The 16,996-nt window shown below is 40.8% G+C and overlaps 3 protein-coding genes across 7 annotated transcripts; 1 reads left to right on the top strand and 2 right to left on the bottom strand.

The window, feature by feature from the left end:
- Positions 1-142: 142 nt before the first annotated feature.
- Positions 143-6,350, bottom strand: LOC127376359 (uracil-DNA glycosylase). Of its 4 annotated transcripts, none has more exons than XM_051423169.1 (7): positions 6,241-6,350; positions 2,261-2,365; positions 2,080-2,175; positions 1,131-1,228; positions 922-1,010; positions 655-833; positions 143-549 (listed from the first exon to the last, which is right to left on the bottom strand). In XM_051423169.1, the coding sequence occupies exons 1-7, from the start codon at positions 6,331-6,333 to the stop codon at positions 409-411; spliced, it is 801 nt and encodes a 266-aa protein (XP_051279129.1). In that variant the 5' UTR covers positions 6,334-6,350; the 3' UTR covers positions 143-408. The 4 variants fall into 4 exon arrangements, with proteins under 4 accessions (XP_051279129.1, XP_051279128.1, XP_051279127.1 ...); XM_051423168.1 differs by having other exon boundaries at positions 2,261-2,464; positions 6,241-6,348; XM_051423167.1 differs by lacking the exon at positions 6,241-6,350 and adding an exon at positions 2,784-3,032 and having other exon boundaries at positions 2,261-2,464.
- On the top strand, positions 3,321-5,972 carry LOC127376360 (DNA oxidative demethylase ALKBH2-like). The gene is made up of 3 exons (XM_051423170.1): positions 3,321-4,007; positions 4,090-4,288; positions 4,359-5,972. The coding sequence occupies exons 1-3, from the start codon at positions 3,755-3,757 to the stop codon at positions 4,702-4,704; spliced, it is 798 nt and encodes a 265-aa protein (XP_051279130.1). The 5' UTR covers positions 3,321-3,754; the 3' UTR covers positions 4,705-5,972.
- Positions 6,351-9,199: 2,849 nt separating the features above from the next.
- Positions 9,200-15,455, bottom strand: LOC127376374 (ubiquitin carboxyl-terminal hydrolase 30). 2 transcript variants are annotated; one of them, XM_051423190.1, is made up of 13 exons: positions 15,313-15,455; positions 13,916-14,025; positions 13,666-13,839; positions 13,362-13,465; positions 13,170-13,268; positions 12,922-12,967; positions 12,744-12,838; positions 12,598-12,657; positions 12,382-12,468; positions 12,139-12,219; positions 11,818-12,040; positions 11,618-11,729; positions 9,200-10,978 (listed from the first exon to the last, which is right to left on the bottom strand). In XM_051423190.1, the coding sequence occupies exons 1-13, from the start codon at positions 15,438-15,440 to the stop codon at positions 10,726-10,728; spliced, it is 1,572 nt and encodes a 523-aa protein (XP_051279150.1). In that variant the 5' UTR covers positions 15,441-15,455; the 3' UTR covers positions 9,200-10,725. The 2 variants fall into 2 exon arrangements, with proteins under 2 accessions (XP_051279150.1, XP_051279151.1); XM_051423191.1 differs by lacking the exon at positions 15,313-15,455 and adding an exon at positions 15,028-15,288.
- Between the last annotated feature and the right edge of the window lie 1,541 nt (positions 15,456-16,996).

Below are 16,996 nucleotides of genomic sequence, written 5' to 3'. Positions count from 1 at the left end.
TTTTCCTTGTAATTTATTTAATTACTTTTTGCTGAGGCTCAAATTCACAAAACCTGATGAGAAAGTGGTCCTGAAACTCTGCAGTGGAGCACAGGGACAGCGGTATATCTGAGGAAGTCAGCAAACATTAATACACCACGTGCACTTTTTGGAACCACTTTAATAGAACCAAATGTTCACCAACAAAAAAAAAAGGTAAAAAAAACAAAAAAAACTAGACACAAACATATTTACAGTGTTGAAAATGAGTGCAGATGATAAAGATATGTATCACAACTGTCAGCAGTGTACAGCGTGAAGCCGACACGACCTCTTTCATAAAGAATCTCTGCACATTCGGGATGCTAGAACAGGAAAACGGAGAAGAGCTTATGGGTGGGTCTGTAGTTAACCAGCATACGTAACAACTTAAAGTGCCTTCCAGTTTACGGGAGACTTCCCAGATTGCTCAAGCAGCTCGTTGGCCTTTGAGAAATGCTTGCACCCAAAAAACCCTCGATGGGCGGACAGCGGAGAGGGATGCACAGCCTGCAGGACATGGTGGCGTTTCTACAGAGAGAGAGAGAGAACGTAAAGTTTAGAAGCACGAACGCGATTAAAAAGCTTTTTTTTAAAAAGTGTTAAAGTGTTAAAAAACAAACAGCGTAGACGCACTCTGTTAATGGCGGCTCCTTTCTTCTGGGCATACGCTCCCCACAGCATGAAGACGAGGCCTTCCAAGTTGTTGCTGAGCCACTGCACCACGGCGTCGGTGAACGTCTCCCAGCCTTTGTCCTTGTGGGAGTTTGCCTGGTGCGCTCGCACGGTCAACACGGCGTTGAGCAACAACACACCTGGAGAGCGACGTCACGGATAACAGGAGGAGATTTTAATAACCAGAAAGCTGTTTGTTGAATGTTTACACGACTTTTCTAAATGTACCTTGTTCGGCCCACCCAGTCAGGTCTCCGTGTCCTGGGTGCTGAAAGCCGTCAATGTCCGAGACCAGTTCTTTGTACATGTTCTCCAAACTGGAGATTAAAAAAAAGGGAGCGAGGATTTAATAAATGTGTCACCACCTGATTTAAAAGTTAGAGTTTAAAAACCAAAAAAACAAAAAGTAGTGAAAGGTTATGAAAAAGGTTTGATACCTGGGTGGAGGAGGCACTGGTTTTTTGACACTGAAACACAACCCGTGAGCTTGGTTAGGACCGTGATACGGATCCTGGCCAAGAATCACCACTTTGACCTGGAATTAGAGACAGAAAGTGAACGTGAGGAGACTGTGATGATTAGTGGAAGAGCAGAAGTTTTAATTTCCTACATGATAGAAATTCTTCCTTTAACGCCGTATCAGTGCAAATCTGATACAACTGACTCTTCACTAGGCAGCGGGCGGTTGGGGGTATGTGTATTAACTGTCTAACTAACATAACACAATTATCTTTAAAAAAGGACAAAACAAACATGTGTTCAGCTTCTTATCCATCAAAAATATATGAATATCTTATAGATATCTTATATTCTGTATTGTGCTATTTTAGTTCATTTAGTATTTGGTGTGTTTATTTATTTTAATTCTTTTTCTTTTACTTTTCTGGAACATTTTCCAGAGGTTTTTCTTACAAACGGTTATATAAGCTGCTGTTTTGGGGCCACGGCCTCATCAGTCAAAGTTCAAACCAAGCAGAATTTATTCTATCTTACAGATAATTCATCTTCTACGAAGTTAAAGTGTTCATTACGTGTACATCACTGTGCATGTATTTATGAGGATTATTAGGCTGTATGCTATGAAGTGTCATATCATATATACTGCATACAAGTTTCAAACTAAATATTATGTTATTATTTCTACATATTTGCTCCTTTTAATCAACTTCCTTTTTCCAAAACTAGTTCCAGGTTTTCCAGGACGACAACAACTGGCTAATAAAAATAACAAGTGGGATTCATGGTTAAGTACACCTGTGTAAGAGCAGATTTGCTGCACCTGGAGTTGACTTGTCTTCTTGTTTTCCCTCTTTATTAATATAAAATATAAATATAATTTTATAGATTGTTGCTGCATTAAGCTTTAGTAGAGGTTTTTAAACTCACATCCCGGATGTCACACATCTGCGTCCAGGTGAAGACATGCTCAGCAGGAGGATACACGGTGTGGCGTTTCCTCTCATCGGCAACAAAACCCATCAACTGTGGCAGAGATATGAAGTTATTATAAACATTTATTTTTAAAACAACTACTTAAAGGAAAAAAAAAAGTGTGTGTCCACCTCACTTGTTTAAAATAGGGCTTTCCAAACTCCACCGACAGTCCGTTTCTCCAGCTCTGCCCGAAACCTGGAGGCGTTTGAGCGGAAGCGAGTCTCTCCAGCGCGGCTCTCTTGTTGCGGGCGATCCTCTCCAGTTGATCCGGGGACAGTGGAGGGCTGCACGGCTGCGGCGGGCCGGCTCCCTCCGGCGCCGAGGACTTCCGCTTCTTCTGCACAATTTTAGTGTATTGAGCAAAACACAGAGCTGGTGAGAGGCGGGCAGCTGGGGGTGAAAGCGGCTTTAGGAACCGCCGACAGCGTAGTGCTAACATCACGGTGCTGTTGGCCCGCTGCGAGCAACCACTTTTAATAAACAAGAACGCGGCGGCGCTTGTGAACGTAGCTTGGATGGTCGCGGGAAACTGAGATACGTTTGAGAATACTCTGTAAGTTAAGTGTTTAAATGTTATAAAAAAAACCGTTGTTTTAACACCAGAAACTGCACATGTGGTAACTGTTAGCTGATAAACTGGAGCAGAAGCGACTCACCGGGTCTTTTGCATCCTCCTCGGCTTCATTTAAATCCTTAGAAATCCTCTTTTTCGACACAGGCGTAAAAAACGAGTGAATTGTTTTCTGTCCGATCATTTTGTGGAGAAACACGTTGGCGCTGAACTAATTAATGTCACTTATTAGTTGATTTAAGTAGCTGGTGTTCGTTAACCGCGGCGAGCTCCCCGGGAAAAACACAGCAACCCCGAAACCAACTCACCGGGATCAAAGTAATTCGCGCCAAAACCAAGTGACGAAAGCGGGTTATGCAAATGAGCCGAGGGGACGTTCAAGACGAACCGCGGCGTGGTGTTTAGTAGGGTTTGTAGAAGGTAAAGCAACTGAGAGATAATTTTTCTCCACTGTTGTTTTGTAGTTTATGTGATATTTTATAGTTTTAAAAGCCTAATGTCGATGTTTCTTTGCTGTTCGATCGATTAATCGAGTAGTCAATCAACCGAAATGAATCTTCATACATACCCGATAAATCATTTGAGGCTTTTTTTTTCAAGGAAAACATTTTTATTAAATGTTAAGATTTACTGCTTTTATATATTTATATGTTATATGTGACTAGGGTTTCAGTACTCGGCTGAAACGAGTATCCGGTACAGATGATGTACAAATAAGTAAAATGTGTCAATAAATAAGCATTTGTTATTTTAAAAACTACGAATACAGATAATAGTAGTAGTCACTTATCCCTAATATACTACTATACACTAACATTTAAAACCGTTTTAATTTGTCAACTTGGGTTCAGCGACATTGTTAGTCGCATCCTTTGTAATAAAAGCGTCCTGAATTCAACAAAATATAGCAAATTTCGGGAGAATTACAGTAAAATAAACCAGCTTTATTGAAGGTTTTTAAATCTCAAAATCAGTGTTAGTGTTTGATTCTTCTTCACTTCATCCAGGTTCAAAATAATCCTAAAATTAAGCTCTTCGGAGTAAAAACAGAAGGTTATGGAAGAGTTTGTGGTTCGGGGACAGAATAAACGCTCCCCAGCTAATGATGCAATAAGTCCTCGGAAGAAGATCAAACTGGAGAGGATGAAGCAGGAGGAGGAAGAGGAGGAGGAGGACGAGTTCTCTCATCCTGTTCCCTGGCAGAAAATAGAGGCCGAAGGACTAGACTGCGATTACGCTCTGCTGTTCTCCAAAGAGGAGGCAGACCATCTTCTTAAACAGCTGGAGGAGGAGGTGGTGTACTCAACAGGTACAAACTAACCTTTTATTTCCCGTACGGTTACGACCAGAAGTTCCAGTGTTCTTGTGAATATCTGTTTTTTTTGTTTCAGGGGAAGAAGCAAAAGTTCAGATATTTGGAAAAGTGTACGATATACCGAGAAAGCAGGCGACGCACGGAGATGCAGGTCTGACCTACACTTATTCTGGGGTGGCGCGTTTGGCCTGTCCGTGGACTCCCACGTTGGAATATATCCGGGACGCTGTCACAAAAGCGACCGGACAAACATTTAACTTTGTCCTGGTCAACAGGTGAGCGAATACGAGCTGTAAAAGATCTCCGTTTTGATGTTTGGCCTGAAGGTGATCGTCTCTCCAACAGGTACAAAGATGGTCGGGATCACATGGGGGAGCATCGTGATGACGAGAAGGAGCTGGACCCCCTCTGTCCCATCGCCTCCGTCTCGCTGGGAGCACCACGAGACTTTGTCTTCCGGCACAGAGACACTCGGGGTAAACGGACCCGCCGGCAGATCGAACCCGTGAAGCTGGAGCTCGCCCACGGGAGCCTGCTCCTCATGAATTCGCCGACCAACACCTTCTGGTACCACGGCCTCCCCGTCCGCAAGAAGATTTCCCTCCCTCGCGTCAACCTCACCTTCAGACGGATCCTGCTGGACCAGAAGAAACGACCGAGTGTGGATTCTCAACAAGGAACGTCTGATTGATGAGCACGTTTTATAGTCTCACTGATCTCAAGTTCAAACTTCAAACCACAACTTCAGCTACTTTCTGCAACTTTTACCAGGTTACGTTTTGTACAGTTGGCTGGTAAAGTTCCTGAAGAAAAAGGATCAATAAAATCAACACTGAACAGTTCAGTGGAGCTAAAGATGGAGCATACCATTTGTTCCCTCCCGATACCTGAACTTTATGTACCGGCCGATAGGGAGTACCAATAAACCTGTCGGAGTCAGGGTAGGGTGGTGGGTCGGGGGGGGGGGAGGAATAATGTACTTTGGTATCAGATGGACGCACAGACTCGAGTACTCGCCAATACCTGATATCGCATTTTAGGCCGTATCAGAGGAATTTCCGATACTGGTTTTGGTATCTGAGCTACAGTCTACATATAGCTTCTTGTGTTAATCCATTGTTGGCTGCGAATGGTAAACCTGGTTGCTCTTTGAAGGGTTTTAAAAACTCTGTTGAGCATCAAAGTTTATTCTTATATTATTATTATTCTAAATAATATTAGCCTGTTTAAAAAGAACAGCATCAGCTTAATAGCTTTTTCTGGAGCTTTCAACCCCATCTCAAGGGCTTTATCAGCTTCCATATAAAGATTATTTTGTCAGTCTCTGCATTTGGTACAATTGTTTTCACCTTTAAATGATGTATTTTGGGCTGACCTAATACGGGGGCTTCTTCTTTAGGATAGTTTTGGGAGTTCAGTGTTCAAATTGGATCTGTTTATTTTGTCTTAAGCTGTAGATGTTCTCATACTTTCTTGTAAAAAGCAAAAAAATTGGGACATTTTAGCAGGATGATTAAGGATTTTTTCCTGTTGAAGGGACCACAATATATCCACCACAATATAGTGTTTAATAAAGTCAACACAAATACACAGAGATAAAGTATGAGATGTGTGTGTGTGTGTGTGTGTGTAACAGTCATATCCAGTGTGATGACCCCCTCCCATTCTGGTTGTTGTTGTGTGTGTGTTTTCATTTCTTCTGGCAGGGGTGTCCCTGGATTAACTTGCTCCCTGACTGCTGGCCTGTATATGGAGCTCAACCTAATTATGTCTCTCTCCTCCCAGACAACAGGATCTTTCATGTTTACTTCGAAAGGTTTTTCACATTAGCTTTCTCCCTGCACCCCACTAGGCCCATATCCACACACTCGCTACAACACTGACAACACTAATATGTTTATACTTTATGTCTAGTTCAAATATTGGTTAAATGGTTAAAAAAAAAAAAAACCTTATTTATCTGTGTGGTCTCCCTTATTTTGTCTGAACTTTGAGCCGGTTCATGACACCATAAATCACCATAAACCAAAAATAGAGGAATCCTGGAACAATTATCCTTCACTGTATAGTTACAGTTACAGTTACAGGATTGAGTACAAATAACTGGGTCATTCAGCCCCAAATTCTTGCTTTTCATCGGCTCTTTTTGCTGTAAAACGTGTGAATTCAAGGCTCTTATTTCCTGATGTAGCAGTTTTTTGTTGTTGATGGATTTAGAAACACTGACCTTTTTGTCTGTGGTGTCGGTGGATGAGTTCTTCTTCTTCCTTTTAGCCGGTTTGGGTGTCTCATGGTCCGGGTTGCTGTTGCCTTCCTCCATTGCGGAGCGACTGCGGTAAAGTGAGCCGCTGTCAGGACGTTGTTACTACAGTCCTGAAAGGTACATAGACCCATTTTCGGTCCTGTTCTTTTATGAAAATGACTACATGCTAAAAATAATAATAATTACAATTACAATAATAAATACAATTATAGAAAATAAATACATCATGTGCAACATTTACTTTATTTATTTACGTTATTTTATGATCATAAATAAACACTATAGTATAACTACCTCTACTACTACTACTACTACTACTAATAATAATAATAATAATAATAATTAAAGCTGCAAGCAGCGTTGGGCGGGACCTCGCACCCGGCGCTCGTCGGGGCACGCCGCAAACGCGTCACGTGCGGTCGGGGTTCGCCGAGGCCACGCCACGTGCCGTCGTAACAAGCGTGGACGGCAACGCGAATACGTCACGTAAAACTGCTCCAAATCAGCTCCGTATCGCCACGCAGCGCTTCCTTCCTGTTGCCAGTATGCTGTGCTTTCACTTTATCTGAATCTTGTCACGTAGACAAGTTCATGGCGGGACAGTAATACGTAGGCTGATGTTATGAGGACGCGTTCATGGCGAGACTGTTACAGAATATATGAAGTTTATTGGAGATTGGACATTGCACACTGAAGTTATGAGTACCGTTTCATGGAAAATGGTCTGAATTCGACAAGGGGTCAGTGGCACGCAGTTTGACGTACAGTCACAAATAGCTCAATTCTTCATGTACACTTTGTTTTTATAAGACTGTCCAATTATGAAGTCGATTTGATAAGTCCCCTATTTATCTTGCAATTTAATAAGTGACTTCCAGCAGTTTCCCACTATGCTCCACGAACAATACTCCCTAGGAAATATGGTTTGTAGATGTGGCTAGTGGGAGTGGAGGGGTGTTTGTGTTTCATCACTTTGAAAAAAAAAGACCACAGAATTCAAAATGTCCAACTTTGACGAGACACCTGGGACACGCCCTTCAACGTACAGTCATAAATAGCACAACTTGTAATCAGCAAGATTATTCAAGAGTCCTGTCAAGTTTTGAAGCAGATCTGATAAAGTCTCAAGGACTTTGTTTGTTCAAATACAGGACCACGGGCTTCAAAATGGCCACCTTTGACAGCACGCCACGGACACGCCCTTCAACGTACAGTCACAAAATGAAATGCGTTCATTCAGCAGCATGTTGTGACTGTACTGCCCAATTTTGAAGAAGATCCGTTGAAACGTGTAGGAGGAGATCATTCATATAGAAGCCCTGAAAGGCCAAAATGACATCACAGTGTGACATTTGTTCTAAATGGCCATCTTTGAGGGCACGCCACGGACACACCCTTCAACGTACAGTCACAAAATATAATGCGTTCATTCAGCACCACGTTGTGACTGGACTGCCCAATTTTGAAGAAGATCCGATAGAAGCTGTAGGAGGGCATCATTCAAATAGAAGCCCTGAAATGCAAAAATGACATCACAGAAACTTCCTTATTTTTTAAAATATCAAAATTCTTCAAATTACTTTTGTTGTCAGGACGGTCCACAGATGCTATGTGCAAAATTATTTCGTGCGAATCGGACAAAGTGTGTAGGATGAACACCAAAAAGTGATTTATGGACATTTTGCGGTCTAGAAAAAAAAAATCTAGGCGGAAGTGGGCGTGGCCTATATGGGGAGGTTCAGCTCCATTCACCGAACGCGTGGATATAAGGTTTTTGAATGTGAGACAAACTACGGGAGTTATTAGCCTTTCAAAATCGGGCCGAAATAGCGCCACCTAGTGGCCTACCTACTGGCTGATCTGCATGTGACGCATGGAATCTCTAAGTTTAATGAGGCTTGACAAATCTGCCAATATAAAATTGAGAGTTCGTCAATGCACGGGGCTGAAAAACGCAGTTGAAGTTTACTAGAAATAATAATAATAAACATAGGAAAAACAATATGGACCTTCCAGTTCATACTGGCTCGGTCCCTAATAATAATACTGACCCAAACTATAACTATGTAAGATTCATACTGATTTTACTGTGCTGGGTTTTTTTAGATAATTAAAGGGGAAATCTGCTCAATTTTCATGATACTATTCAAAATGTCTTCATATTTCTTTTTATTTAGTAGGTTAAAAACTAAAACTTGCAATATCATCTTATGGATGAACTCCTCTGTACCCAATGGGGAGTTTTGGACTAACTTTACTGTATAGTTTTTGAGTAAATTCAAAGGTAAAGTTGGCTCAATTTCAATCATAAACATCACAATTTCCTTATATTTGAATGGTCATATTTCCTTTTATTGAGTAAGTTAGCTAAAATGTTCAATGTAACCTTGTTAAGGATGACCCCCCTCTGTATCCATGGGAGATTTGGACTGATATTACTGTATAGTGTTTGAGAAAATAGACTAGGACTAGAGTGATATTGGTAAGACTCAGCTTTGGATGGGTTTAAATGATGTTGTAGGGGTCTGCTGACCTGTGAATCCATCATTGACTGCGGATGCTGAACCTGGTAGCTCTTTGAAGGGTTTTAAAGTCTTTTAAAGTTCATTCTTGACAAAGTAAATATTAGTTTTTGTTGATTCATTTTTAAAAACATATTACCTTAATGGCTTTTTCTGGAGCTTTTAACCCCATCTCAAGGTCTTCATCAGCTTTCAAATAAAGATTATTTCCTCAGTCTCTGCATTTGGCACAAAATTGGCACACAATTTCGCCTTTAAATGATGTATTTTATTTATTCTTATGAAACATATGCTGCTTACCGCTATACTGTTCAGTGCTTTGGTCCAGGATACTTCAGAAAGCAGTGCTTGATCGTACGCACGTCTAACTGTGTAGCAAATAATATAATAAAACTCTAAAATGCTTTGTTTTGTTTTATTTTTTTAATACCTGAAAACAATCACCTTTACAGATTGCACACAAATACACACACAATCTCACATGAATATACATTAGTGCAAATTGCAAAAAAATTAACGAGGAGTTTTGCACCAGGCCAAAATTTCTCAGTGTGACTTTGTTGGTTTGGTAGGAGCAAAATGGCAGTTATCAGTTACACAGAATTAAAAATATTCAGGATAACTTGCCCAAAGACCTGCAGTCATACTGTGGCTTTATAAACAGAGCAGATCATTATTAATCTGTTACACATCAACACCAAGCCAAATGGCTCTGATGCATCATATTGTATGTTCACTTTAGTTGTAGCACACATGGCTTCACGTGTTAAAAGGTCCAGTGTTTAGGATTCAGTGGCATCTAGAGAAGTGGTTGCTGATTCACCCTCCCTTTCCAAGCGTGAAGGAGAAACTACTACACAAACGGCTCCATCTAGAGCCAGTGTTTGTCCGTTCTGGGCTACTGTAGAATCAAAGGCAACCCGCAGTGTCTGTAGATTAAAAAAACAGCTCCTTTTCTTATTTCAGGTGATTACACGCTAATTAAAACATACGTATGGATATTATGTTCCCTTTCTGCCAATAGATCCTCCTGAATGTTACACACTGGACTTTTAAAAAAGACAACATGGCACTTTAACCTCAACTGTGCAGCTCCGCAAATCATGACAGTTTGAGGATTACTGGAAACATATAAAAATATCAAATTCAACTGCTTATGAACGATGTCAATTAAAACATTATTTCCAATACAGTCTACATACACTGCTGGGAATGATTAGGCATATTAGACGATAGAGAACCAGAGTTGAGGAAAATTCTACCTATTTGACTTTTCATAATATGTAACAACCTCTAGGTAACAGCGCCAAGAAATCCTAATCAGCTACTTCTGTCTGCGTCTGTAATGTACAGGCAGTGGACAAAATAACAGGAACACCTTTAAAAGTATACTGCGTGCCGATTTAACACCAAAAACTACTGCATCATACAAATGCCACAGAATTGAGTTAACACCTCTGACAGCCTCAACAAAAAAATAACATTATAAGCTTCACACATGAACAATGTATTGCAGGGCTTTTACTTTGGAGTGCACTATATTGTCAGGTGTTCCCGTTTTTTTGTCCCATAGAAGCCAAAATGTTACATGAAGGAAACTGTTGCATCTATCAAAGAAAAGTAGCTTACGTGGTCACATTTAAAGAAAAATAAACTTGCAGGTCCATAATCTTTGGGATTGAGAGCCTCCTACTCTGGATCAGAGAAAGTGTCCTCTCGTGGGTTTAATGTCAGAACACATCATACCATGACCTTTAAACATGTTGCTGTGATCCATGGTGCGAAATGATCTCTACAATAACCCTCTGGTCTCATTTTCATAGAATCATAATCCACCTGTTGGTACCCACGTTGTACAGCAACTGGCAAATGCAGCGGTGACAGTCTGAGTGGAAAGGCAGAAGTTAATCAGGCTGTAAGCTTCTGGTTACTCCTCCGAGCGCAGAGCGAGGTGCAGCCTTCGGACTCTCTCGTAGAAGAGCATGTACGCGTTGGAAGACAGCACCTCGTGCAGGCTGGCTTTTCGTACCGAGTCGTCCGACACCCAAAGCCACTGGGAGCTGAAGGGTGTAGAGCTGCGAGGTGAGGAAGGGCTGCGGCGGTACGTCACAAAATGTCCTGAGTGCATGTCACCGTGGTGAACCAGCAGAGCCGTGAGCTGGAAAAGGTACTCTGTAGAACTGGAGGGAAAGACACTGATCAAAAGATGCCTGCAAACAGCAAATAAAGGAAATAATAAAGTTTGAATTGAGGTGTTAAGGCCACCAAAAGCCAGCCCAAAACCTTCTGTCAGTCTAAAATCTCTTGTAAGTGTAATATGTTGTGATCTGGTGATGTGAAAGGGGCTTTAGATTATCACCACATCACTGAATAGCATGATATGCATAACTTCTTTGTATTGTTGCACCTTCATTTTAAAAGAGGTACTCCACCCTAATGTGTTTTTTGAGCTATAAACTAAATTACGTGACTATACTGTGATGAAACACATCAAAACTCTTACCAAAGTTATGGGAATCTGCTTTTTGTGTGTTCAAAATGGCTCAATATGCCCTCTACTGTTTTAGATCACCCTGAACCTTGCAAGGTCATTGCTGACATAGAGCCTATTTTGGTGCAAGGGTTTGAACTTTGTGCTTTATCGGCTCCCACCAGACTGCAATGTTTACTGAGACAGCAGCTGCTCATAGCTGGTTAGTTCTGACAACCAGCAGTAGCTTTCCGCTACACTGCTGTGGTCAGTCTGTCAATCACTGCGCTCTGTGCTGAGAGGGAGGGAGCTATGAGGACTGAAGGGTGTAGTCACACTTTAAGTTTACCTGTAGTCATATGTGAGGCCGAGCGGTGGGTTCACACCGGGAGAGTGAAGAAATACAGAAGAACAAGTTCCATTGGAAAAAGGTTTGTTGTTGTTGTTACGATGCTCTGCTTCTGGAAGACAAAACACAAACAAATGTATGACAAAAACAAACTGAATGTGAAACAGAATGATATTTTAAAGATGATGAATCCAACATACCGGTTCCATTAGCAGTGGGTTTCTCCATGGAATCGTCTGAAGTTTCTGCCCTTATGGGGTTTGGAGCACATTTGACTCGCTGACTTCTCAGTGTGGAAGCCGTATGTTTGTAGCGGTCCATGGATAGATACTCTGCGAACTGCACATGCTCCTGTCTTTTGATGGGAGTTCCTTCACTGGACCACGTCAGTCTTTGTAAATGGATGCAGAGGCACTGGGGGAGCTGGTAGAAAACGTCAGAGAGTACAGAGAGTTTAGTTTTATTAACATCTCAGGCTGCTGATGTTGAGATAATAGTGATACAATAAATATGACAGTTACCTTTCCCAGTTTTAGCTGTTTAACAAATGTCGTCCTCTGGCTTTCCAGAACTTGCCCATTTACTGTGGACCCTTGATGAAGCTGAGGGGAAAACAAAAATGAAACACAAGCATAATTTCTTAGTAAATAAACACTTACTCATATGAACGCAAATGAAGTACCTTGATCTATAGTTTAGTTTTCAGTGAATTACACATTAACAAAATGATAACCAGAACTTGGCTGATACTGTAGTGAATGTACCTTGGTGCAGTTTTCACACTCCACTTCTTTGATGGTTTCTGAGGAGATGAAATGCTGGAGACACTGATCTAGAGACATAGGTCGACCCTGAGGACATATGCAGATCAAATGATGACAAACAGAACAACAGAAAGGTACATTAAGTAATAAAATAATAATAATAATAATAATAATAATAATAATAATAATTCATGTGTTCCTGGAATGTTTGCTTACCCACTGAGGTAAAGGGATGGACAGGGAGAGACTCTCAAACGAGTCATATCGAACCGGACTCTACACAAATGCAATGTCAAAAAGTCAAACACAAAACTAACTTGATATTCACTTCCTGGGAAAAATCAATCAAACCACAAACTCACTTGTTGTTCGCAGCGCTTGCATGACATGTTGCTTGTTAAACGACCATGAAAAGGATGCTGAAACTTCCACGGGCTTGGTATTGGATGAAGAGGGGCTGCAAAAAGAAAACTGAATACAGATCAAATATTTTCTTCATGGTTTGATATTCTAGGCTCCATAACGTCTTCGTCTACTTACCTCGACTTCTGCAGGTCATAGTTTTCTCATCTTGATCAGGTAGACTCTGGAATAAATACAAACACACACAGAATAACTGGGAGTGAAGTACTCGATTTGTCATTTTTGACACTTCGACATCAAAATATATATATAATGAAGTTTGAAAAGAGGTGGGAGGCAGAGTCTACACATGTGCTCCAAAGTGCTGAACTGAACGCATACTGGAGGCATTGGCATACAAGAGATATGTGTGTGTGGTAACTTGCCTCGAGGGACTGCACGTCAAACAAGTGAGTGACTTTGGGTTGACGATCCCGCTCCTCCTCCAGAGAAGATGTAAGGACATGAAAAAGTTCATGTGCATCCTGAGAACAAACAGACAGACTTTAATAAGACACTGAATCTTACATTATATAGAGAAATATAAGAAATATCACTCAAAATCATTTCTGACTAACCTGCTCTTCAAATGAACTAATGTGCCACCGGTACAGCCGGAGAACATCCAGGAGGCAACCGGCATCGAGTACGTCTTCATCCCCAGGCTCATCACTGGACAGAGCTGTTAGAGACACAATCGGTGTCAAAAATATGAAGAGATGGGGCACCGGGAATCTTATCTGATCTCTCCAGTTTGAACCGGTGACCCTCTGGTTCCCCAGCCGAGTCTCTACGGACTGAGGTACTGCCACCCCCCGTATGAAAGAACACTACACGTCCACTGCACTCTAGTGACTGATATCACAGACTGGTTTTATATACCTTTGAGAAGCTGAAGCAGTGTTGTGGACAACTGGTTGTCTTTGCATGACTGGATCGTAGGCGAACCTGAAAACTTCTCCAGCCACCCGATGAAGGACGGACATGCTGCCAAACCCTGAAGCAAAGAGTTCAGGAAGCAGGTGTTGCCTAAGTTCAACAGACCAGGAACCATACCTGAAAGAAAACACAAGTCACAGTGAGGTACTGCTTTTATTGTATATCATGTTATGTGGTTATACTCTATTCTTACCTCTCTTTCTCTTCTTTCTCTCTGTAATTGGGCCCCACAAAACGTAAACTCCAGCTGCAATCGCAGCAGCTATCCCACCAATGACGCCCCAGTTTTTTATCATCTTGTTTCTGAAAAGACAACTTTACGTTAATGATGCACACTGGACGACTTCGAATGGGAGGCGAGTGAAAGAGAAACAACAAGAAACATGCTCAGCTCCTCCGGCTGCATGTCGAAGTGTCCGTCAGCAAAATACTGAACCCCAAATTGCCCCCAGTGCTGTGCCATCGGCGTGTGAATGTGTGTGAGTAGTTTCTATCTCTTTCATGGCAGCCTCTGGTGTCAGTAGGTGAGGGTGACATTGTTTGCTGGCCCTCTCTCTCTCTCTGTGTGTGAGAAGAGATCAACACTGGTATGCGTTTATCTATAAAGTACTCCTAAACAAACGTACACGTCAGGACTGCATTACCCTCCATGTTCCCACCGGGTTGAATCAGAACTGTAACCGTTTTAATTAGAAATCTGTTTTTTAATTACCGTTGTTGTTTGTTTATATTGTTTATGTTTTGTTGTATGTTCAGGCAAACAGAAAGTGCACTAAGATGGTCGAGATGTGCAGCAAAATCAGTGGCACTCAAAATAAAAGTGAATTATGTGATAGAGAATAAATAAATGACAGTCTGTTCTGTGTGATATCTTCAACAAACACATACAAAACCCTATTTATAAACTAACCTGTTGCCCTTTAACACTTATCTTCACGTTTACTTCTTCAAAGTATTACAATCACAACCTCTCTGTCCCCCTAAGACACAGACAAAACAACGCGTCAAGTAAATTAAATCATTAATAACGTGATCCACTAACCTTTGAGCCGTTTATCTAAAAAGGTAAAAACAGACCTGACGCAGCTTCAGCTCAAGCAAAGCCTCTTCCACATGATCCTCTCCAGCTACAGACACCGATAGGCAAACTTTAAAAACGTTATTCAATCTCCTGGTAACGTTATTCTGCAGCCAGGGTCGATACCAACCACCCCCCCACCCACCTCACCAATGTGTCCCCCACCGACCGGCTCACACTGCCTTTAGCACACCGTGGAAAAGGCGGCTAGTTTGAGGCTAACTCACCGACACCACCGACGGTCGGCTGTTTCTATGTCGCCTCCATTAATACACACCCACGGTGATACCTTAAAATATAGATAAAAGTTGTCATTGTATCTCTATAAGCAGGTTTTGTTGTTGTTGTTGTTGTTGTGTGGTAACAGTAGCGTTAAACCGGACTCGGTGTCTGTCTGTCCTGCTGTCTGCGCATGTTAACGTTACACTTCGGATCCGACGTACGGCGACGACGTGACCCGCGTTAACTTCGGTCCCGGTGCACTAACAATAAGCTTTTGGTTGTCGTTTTACCTGACTATGGGTCCAGTGCCAAGGAACTCCCCAATAAGCTTATCGGAGCTTTCTGGTCTGCACCACAACATCCTGCTTTCATTGCGGAACTCCCGCTTTTGTATGCGTGTTTCCGGACGGACGCACATCGGAGAGTGTGCCGATGTGCTCACAGTTTACAGTCCGACCACCGCAACAAAAGCACAAGAGAATAAATCCGACAGGTAGAAGAAAAGGTGATCTCTCTAAGGAAATGTCAACATCATACAGTTAGTCGTGTAATTAGAAAATAGAGAAGCCTTTAATAAGTTGTTTTGGAAAAGGAATTTAAATAATATGCATTCATTTTTCAGCTAATTCAAAAGATATACCAGAATATGGCAGAATTTGTTCTAGTATGGGTTTAAAACATATGGTGAATATATATTTGAGTGTATATATATTGTACTTGTTTTCATATTTTATTGTTATAATGTTATTTATCAATGTAAATCTATTTGCTGTCACATTGACTCGTGTATTTAGTTTGTTTCTTTGCAATTTGTTGTTCTAAATAAAGTAAAAACTACAATGCTCAAGTGAACAGATAAGGGGATAATGTTTTGTTCTTTGTCTTTATTTTTGGTTGATATTTTAAGTTTGGGAGGATATTTCTCATTTTGTTGTTAATATTTGTAGGGATTTCTGTCTGTTATGTGTTGTTTGAAATGCCTACAAATAAACAATTTTACTCTCTCAAAGGACAAACATTGTATAAATGCTAATTTCTCTCTTTTCTAAAAAAGAATTTGAATAGAACTACTAAATCTTTTATTACCAATACAGGCTTCCAAATCTTTATCTGTCTCTAACATGTTGCATTATGTTTTTACACACTTTTGTATTCACTGATATTTTCAAATAAAGTTCTGTGTTTTTAAATCTTCTAAAGCTATTTATTGTGGTCATACTTCATCGACTAGTAGAAGACGACGAAACAGTAGCTCAAAACATTCTCAAAGATAGTTTTCTATTCTAAAACCAAACACACTGTAAATGTTGTCTCAGTTGTTTCATCAGAAATATCCCATATACGTCCATTATTTCTTGTTTATTTGTATTTTATTTATCCAATTATATTTCAATTGGTCCATTTTAAAGATTCCCTTCAGACATGTATAAATACATATACAAACAGTCTGCAACACTAATGTGTATCGGATGTCTCCTGCTTCACTGTAAAGGCCATTCTCAGTCTTTGGCTTCAGGTTTCTATATCGCACTTGTATAAAAGTTGGAAATTGAACCAGAGTTGTCTTCCAAAGTATTTATGATGTCACAAATCATGCTTGTAGGCCCCGCCCCTTAAAATCTGCTTTTCAGTGAGCGCAGAGAAACTTTAATGTGAAAATTTTTAGTGTCAAACTAACATATTTTTAACTAGAGGGCGACTTTAAATGTTATTCTGATGCATTTCTTCACCTTATATAAAAACACTTTGAGCTGCCAACCCAAAGTTTAACATAAATTATGGATATCATAAATTATACCAACAGAACTGGAGGAGTCCATAAAAAGAAAAGGCGAATACTACTCTAAAAGTACAATTAAGCCTCACCTCAACCTGCCAGACAGCCCCCTGTATTGTCAAAATACATCATTAGATAACATTTAGTAAAAATTGGGACAATTAGTAGGATTGCAATTTTTAAAATACATCAGTTTT

This window comes from Dicentrarchus labrax, unplaced genomic scaffold, assembly GCF_905237075.1.
Source record: "Dicentrarchus labrax unplaced genomic scaffold, dlabrax2021, whole genome shotgun sequence".
Classification (NCBI taxonomy): domain Eukaryota; kingdom Metazoa; phylum Chordata; class Actinopteri; family Moronidae; genus Dicentrarchus; species Dicentrarchus labrax.
Note: the sequence above shows the minus strand (reverse complement) of the source record. Positions and strands in the feature narration are given on the sequence as shown.